The 7,625-nt window shown below is 43.9% G+C and overlaps 1 protein-coding gene across 1 annotated transcript; it reads left to right on the top strand.

The window, feature by feature from the left end:
• Nucleotides 1-942: 942 nt before the first annotated feature.
• A1 (Dihydroflavonol 4-reductase) lies at nt 943-2,719 on the top strand. Its single transcript, NM_001158995.2, has 4 exons — nt 943-1,142; nt 1,238-1,407; nt 1,518-1,712; nt 1,864-2,719. Exons 1-4 carry the CDS (start codon nt 1,010-1,012, stop codon nt 2,437-2,439), a joined length of 1,074 nt encoding a protein of 357 aa, NP_001152467.2. The 5' UTR covers nt 943-1,009; the 3' UTR covers nt 2,440-2,719.
• Nucleotides 2,720-7,625: the final 4,906 nt, after the last annotated feature.

The raw sequence follows: 7,625 nt of genomic DNA, 5'->3' as shown, positions 1-7,625 counted from the left end.
ACGAAAGAAGTTTCTCAAAATTGAAGTTGTTGAAAAATTTTCTAAGGTCAACTATGACACAGGAAAGGTTAAATGGCTTAGCTACTTGCTCTATCGAGAAGGATGTATTGACAAATGTTGACCTAAATATTGTCCTTAATGATTTTGCTTCAAGAAATGCTCGACTCAATTATTTATTTTGAGAAACATTGTATAGTGTCAAATAAGGTACCAAATTTTTACTAGTTTAATATATTCGTAATGATGTTTATATAAACTTGTTTTTTATTTATAGTGTTGTTCTTAACGATACAGAAGTATATATAAGGGCCAATAAATTTAGATCGGCCTAGGGCTTTCTAAAATCATGAGACGGCCCTGAGTAGAATATGAAGCGGGATAAAAAGGCTGGTGGATAGCCTCATGGGCTGCCTGCTTGTACAGTCCTTGGCCAAAGTTATGGCTCTAGCTAGGCGTGTCAATTTATTGAATCACAAATGGCAAGATCGGCTTTGATGGCTGTCCATGTCTGCTGCTCGAGACAATACGTTTCTGAACGTGGGAAGACAGGTTGAAGGGTTTGGTGTTGGTGTCATTTTTCTTTAATTTCTATGTGGTTAGTATAATAATAGAACTCTATGTCTGGTTTTTCTGCCTGCGTACCTTGAGAGCACTGAGTACTGCTGGCTGTTCGAGTGGGAGTTTGGAGTTGGAGAGGAGTATAGGAGGAGCTCCAGCTAGATGTGTCCAAACGGGCTCTACGGCCCGGGCCCAGCTTGGTTTGTCAAAAAAAAAAAAAACGCGCGCAGAGATATGCCGGTAGGTGCAGCGTGTGGTGTTGAATGGAGGATGCGCTCAATCGCGCGGGTCAGTGTACCTACCAACCTTAAACACTCGCGCTGTTGCGGCATTATATATCACACCGTCGTCGATCGGAACTGGAGCAGCAGCTAAAGAAGCAAAGCAAGTGTCTGCTCACTCAGTCCTGCGCAAGAGCTCGCTCTCGGAGAAAAAAACGCGGGAGGCGATAATGGAGGGAGGTGCCGGTGCGAGCGAGAAAGGGAAGGTGCTGGTCACGGGGGCGTCGGGCTTCGTCGGCTCCTGGCTCGTCATGAAGCTCCTCCAGGCCGGCTACACCGTCCGGGCGACCGTGCGCGATCCCGGTGAGTTTGTCTCGATCGTCCTGCGTACGTCCTCCTCCTGCAGCCAAACTCTGATTCGCTCCGTGTATATATGCCGTGTCCTGATCGTCCTGCAGCGAACGTTGGGAAGACGAAGCCATTGATGGACCTTCCCGGAGCAACGGAGCGCCTGTCCATATGGAAAGCCGACCTGGCGGAGGAAGGCAGCTTCCACGACGCCATCAGGGGCTGCACCGGCGTCTTCCACGTCGCCACGCCCATGGACTTCCTGTCCAAAGACCCTGAGGTAGATCAGTCTCTAGCTCTGGCTGCACAATTAATTAGTCTCTCGATCTCTACGTCTTCACTGCACATGCACTGCACACATATACTACATACGTATGGTTTCCATTGCAGAATGAGGTAATCAAGCCGACGGTGGAAGGGATGATAAGCATCATGCGGGCATGCAAGGAGGCCGGCACCGTGCGGCGCATCGTCTTCACTTCCTCCGCCGGGACGGTCAACCTGGAGGAGCGGCAGAGGCCCGTCTACGACGAGGAAAGCTGGACCGACGTCGACTTCTGCCGTCGCGTCAAGATGACCGGATGGGTACGTACGCAGCCACTTGTCAGCCCTGCGCCTCATCAATTCAACTGAACTTCGACGACGACAGTGTTTGGTCACCATCAGCCCTGCCTGCGGCTGCGGCACATGGCGACCGCGCTGACGACACCTTTTATTTATGTCCACCCCCCTGCAGATGTACTTCGTGTCTAAAACCCTGGCGGAGAAGGCGGCCCTGGCGTACGCGGCGGAGCACGGCCTGGACCTGGTCACCATCATCCCGACGCTCGTGGTCGGCCCGTTCATCAGCGCGTCCATGCCGCCCAGCCTCATCACCGCGCTGGCGCTCATCACGGGGAACGCGCCCCACTACTCGATCCTCAAGCAGGTGCAGCTCATCCACCTCGACGACCTCTGCGACGCCGAGATCTTCCTCTTCGAGAACCCGGCCGCGGCCGGGCGCTACGTCTGCTCCTCGCACGACGTCACCATCCACGGCCTCGCCGCCATGCTCAGGGATAGGTACCCCGAGTACGACGTCCCGCAGAGGTTCCCCGGGATCCAGGACGACCTCCAGCCGGTGCGCTTCTCGTCCAAGAAGCTCCAGGACCTCGGGTTCACCTTCAGGTACAAGACGCTGGAGGACATGTTCGACGCCGCCATCCGGACTTGCCAGGAGAAGGGCCTCATCCCCCTCGCCACTGCCGCCGGAGGGGACGGCTTTGCCTCGGTGCGCGCACCCGGCGAGACGGAGGCGACGATTGGCGCTTAAGCAACAATCACCCGGCTCTCCCCGTCGATGATGCTATCAGCTATCTATCTCTTCGAGCTCCGCTGCCAATACGGAACTTACTTCCATGTTCAACGAATTGTTTTATCCCCTGGATTACGTATTGTTTTTATGTTTTATACCCAAACAACGAATGTTTCTCAGTATTTTACTACAGCTAGCCCCTATAGTAGAGATTCTATTATATGAATAAGCTATCTGTAGAGGCTCTGGTGCAATATATATTTCGAGTTATTTGGATTACTAGCATAATTCAATTTTTAAAAACTATTATTATTATTCACTTATTCGGGAGGCTACTATTATAATTATTTTTCTGCAACTAGAAGGTCCCAGATTTGAGTCATAGCCTCTCTGCATATTATGTGGGGAAGACGCTTAAACATAGCTTTCTCCAGACCTCGCACAGTCTTGCTCCCATCCCGTCCATGTGACGCACCCCTTTTTTTTTTCTTTTTTTTGGTGCTGCACAACTCGCATGTGCATTTAGGTTTTTTCTTTTTTTGGGATCCAATAACTCCATGCATATTTTTTCTTTTTTTTGCATACATCCACTCAGTAATAACCAAACGTTCGTCAATAATAACCAAACACTTCGTCAATAATAACTAAATATTTCATCAAGTAATAATCAAATGTTTCGTCATTATGAATATTTTGTCAGTAATAAACGAACATTTCGTCGATAATAAGTGAACGTTTCTTTAGTAATAACCGAACGTTCCGCCGGTAATAATCAAACGTTTTGTCAGTAATAATCGAACGTTTCATCAGTAACAACCGAACGTTTTGTCAGTAAGAACTAAACTTTCATCAGTAAATAACCGAATATTGTGTCAATAATAATCAAACGTTTCGTCAGTAACAACCGAACTTTTCATCGGTAATAATCGAATGTTTCGTTAGTAAGAACCAAACGTTTTATCAGTAAATAATCGAACATTGGGTCAGTAATAATCAAACGTTTCGTAGAACAACAAAACTTTTCTCCAGTAACAATCGGACGTTTCGTCGGTAATAACCGAATGTTTATCAGTAATTACCGAGTGTTTCGTCTGTAAATAACCGAACGTCTCGTCAGTAATAACCGAACGTTTCATCAGTAATTACCGAGTGTTTTGTTAGTAATTACACAACATTTATTCACTACTGTTATTAGTACTGAGTGAATTCTATAAAATTATTGTCTGATGCTTGCTATATTACTAAGTACATATATTACTTAACGCACAAAAAGGACAAATACAACATGCATACACAAAAAATGAATAAATGTGCTATCATATTTACATCTCAAAATATCAAAATATGTGTAGCAAAAAAGAAAAAAAAACCATGCAAGCACGCATGCGGACATTGCGGCAAACAAAAAAGGAAAAAAAGATATGGAGTGGGACCCCCCTCTGCATACGTGAGCGGCAAACAAATTCTCTGGGTGGCTCTGGCGTCCTTCAATGACTAACTCCTCTGATCCGGTGGCTTCGGCGACGTCCTTTGATCTAGCGGCCTCGAGATCATCCCCGGTGACAAACTATCCGATCCATGTTTATGCTATCGAAGATTATGTTTTATCCTTCTATTTACACTATGTATGCATTCCAATGATGATTTTTACGTTAAAGAAAAAGATAGTTAACCAAAATTACTCTTTTTATTATTCTCGTATTCCGTACAACTCCAATGCTCATTTATTATCTATTACTCTTGGCAAACCCTCTCACTTTGATGGGGATGATTATTCTTTTCGGAGTCATAAAATGTGTAGGCATCTATTTTCTCTTCATCCTAGCATTTGGGAAGTAGTAGAAAATGGAATGCACTTTGATAGTAATGATAATGTTATATTCATTCATGAACAAATTTATAAGAATGTCCAGGCTACTACTGTTCTTTTAGCATCTCTATGTAGGGATGAATATAACAAGGTTAGTGGCTTGGACAATGCCACAGAAATATAGGGACACCCTCAAAATCGCGCATGAGGGAAATGACGCCTCAATAATCACAAAAATGGTGTTGATTGAAGGCGAGCTGGGGAGGTTCGCCATGAAGAGGGGTGAGTGAAAGGGAAATAGGGTCAAACCTTTTCCTAAATGATTTTGGTGGTTGAATTGTCCAACACAAATAATTGGACTAACTAGTTTGCTCTAGATCATACATTCTACAGGTGCCAAAGGTTCAACACAAACCAATCAAAAGAACAAGTTAGGCTTCAAAAGAAAGGAGCAAAAAGGAAACCGAAGTGTGCCCTGGTCTGGCTCACCGGACTGTCCGGTGCACCAGGGTGAATCAGCTCAAACTCCTTAGCTTCGGGTTCTCCAGGCGCAGCTCCGCTATAATTCACCAGACTGTCCGGTGTGCCACCGGACTGTCCGGTGCACCAGCGAGGCAACGGCTACCTGCGCGCAACGGTCGACTCTGCAAAGTGAACAGTGCAATTCAAATGTCAGAGCAGATGGTCAGAGGGGCACCGGACTGTCCGGTGACGCATGAGGACAAAGCCTCCAACGGTCGACCAAGCTCCAAGCCCTAACGGGAGGATGACGTGGCGGCGCACCGAACATTGTCCGGTGCGCCCATCGCCAGCAGCCTTCTCTAACGGCTACAATTTGGTTGGTGACTATAAATACCACCCCAACCGGCCACTTCAAGGTGAGGGAGCCCAAGCAACATTCCAAGTCATATAGTTGACATACTCAAGCCCTCCCAACCACCTCTATTCATTGATCCATCCTATACACAAGATTTAGACCACTACAACCAACACAAGTGCCACAAAAAAGAGAGCAAGCAAGAGAGAGCTACTCATTGAGAGATAGTGTGTGCCTTGTGAGATTCATTGAGAGATAGTGTGTGCTACATCTTTGTGTTCATTTGCGCGTGGAGTTTTGACTCCCATTGAACTTCCTCCAAAGTTTTGGAGGGTTGTAAAGCTAGCAAGAGACACCAAAGAGTGTGGTGATCCTTGCGGGGTCTTAAGTGATCCTTGAGAAGAAGAAGAGCTCGCCGATCTTGTGTGATCGGTGGAGAGAGGGAAAGGATTGAAAGAGACCCGTCCTTAGTGGACTCCTCAACGGGGACTAGACCTTCGAGGGTCGAACCTCGGTAAAACAAATCACTCGTGTCTCGTGTGCTTATTGCTTGTGATTTGTTTGTTCTTTCCCTTTATAAGTTTTTCTTGCACTATTCTTTGCTAATAATATTTGGTGTTGCTTTAAGTTAAATTCTCATTTAGTGAAGCAACACCTTGCAAGAAAGAACTTGTGTTATTGCTCTTCTTATCTAAGCCCTCTTGATTTATTCTCATAGAATTATTAGTAGTATTGATTTATCAATTCCATATTATTTGAAAGCAATACTCCTTACAAGCAAAGGACTTAGTTTTTATACTTCGACAAATGTGTATCTTGTTCTAACCACTAATCAAGGGATCTAGTTGGGGTGTAAAGTTATAATTTTCAGGTTTCGCCTATCCACCCCCCCCCCCCTCTAGGCGACTTTCAATTGGTATCAGAGCTAGGCACTTCATATTGAGTCTAACAAATCAAAGTGATGGCTCAAAGAAGATCCCAAAAGAACAAGAACACAACTCGGAAGGAGGTAACTCTTGAGATATTATTTTCCGATTGTTCTAACTATGATTCATGGTCTACTAGTGTACTAAATGCTTTTAGAACTATAGATCCACGATTAGAACAAATTATAGACAAGAGTATCATACCCTCTGATTATGATGCTTCGGAGGAAGATCAAAGATGTATACGCTTAAACCATCTAGCTCTTGACATCTTAGGTAATTCTCTTAGCGAAGAAGATTATCATGCCTTCATTACAAATTATAATGAACATATTCCTGATGCGCATGATATTTGGACTAGGATCAAAAGTAAATTTGATGAGTTCAAACATGATAGTTCATTTTGTGCTTCTACTTCCTTTGGTCTTTGTGATACTAACCCTTGCAAGGAAGAAGAATAAAATGACCGATGGAGACCAAACAATGAATCCACCTCTCCAAGAGGTTTGTCTTCCCATTTCGATTCCCACATATGTTGTGTGGCTAATGAAAATGATAGCGGAAGCACAAACGAGGATGAGGAGGAAGAAAAAAGCTTCATGCAACTCTACGCTCGCCTAAGCCAAGAAGATAAGGCGGTCATGCTCAAACTTCTAGAAAGAGCGAGAGAGCAAAGCGAAGCTCGTCAAAGGCTAGAAAATGTTCTCTCAATGAAAATGCTATACTTTGATGGGTTGACTAAAGAACATGAGGAGCTAAAGTTCTCTCATGTTGATTTGGTCCAAAGGTATGAAACTATTTCAATTGAGCAAGATAACGCTTTACATTGTATCGCTCAATTAGTAAATAGGAATGCCTTGCTTAAGGACCAAGTAGAAAAGCTAAAATATGAAAATCTAGCTTTTCAAGAAAAATATGATATGCTCCTATGTTCTCATGAAAATCTTATGGATGATCATATCATATTAAATATTGCTCATAAGGTTGTAATAGAAAACTTAAAATCCCAACAACCTCACTCATGCACATGTATTCAAATTGAAACTACATTACCATGTGCTAATGCTTGTTGTCCATCAACAAGCAAATCTTCCTTTGAGCTAAAATTTGCAGGAACAAACGATGATACATATCAAAAGCTCAAAGAAGAAAATGAGAGGCTAAAAGTGAGCTTGACACAACTAAAAGGGAAGTGCATTGCTCAACCTTCTCAAGATAACCGTGATCACATGGTGAAGAAGCTTGAGATGGGAACAACCGTGGCATGCACTAAATCCCTTGAAGAAAATGTCAAGGACTTGAGAATTGTCAAGAGGAAGGAACAAAAGAAGAAAATCAATACCTCTTCCAAAAGCCTCAACCAAGCCTCCATAAAAGGTAACATCCAAGATAATAATCAAGTCACACTTCACACTAAGAGAAGTAAGAAGTGTAGTGAATGCTTTGAAAAGGGGCACTCTATTAGGTCATGTCCCTATATTAAAAATGACTTGATTATTAACAAGGATGATAAAACTTTGTTTTAAATGCTCCAAGAAGGGGCACTTGTTTAGGTCTTGCCCCCATTTAAAACAAAAAGGCATAGTGTTAGAAAAGAAAATATTCACTAACCATGTAGCAAGAAAGAAACAAGGAAAGAAGAAATCGTCAA

This window comes from Zea mays, chromosome 3, assembly GCF_902167145.1.
Source record: "Zea mays cultivar B73 chromosome 3, Zm-B73-REFERENCE-NAM-5.0, whole genome shotgun sequence".
In the NCBI taxonomy this organism is placed as follows: Eukaryota; Viridiplantae; Streptophyta; class Magnoliopsida; order Poales; family Poaceae; genus Zea; species Zea mays.
This window is presented reverse-complemented; position numbering and strand designations above follow the sequence as displayed.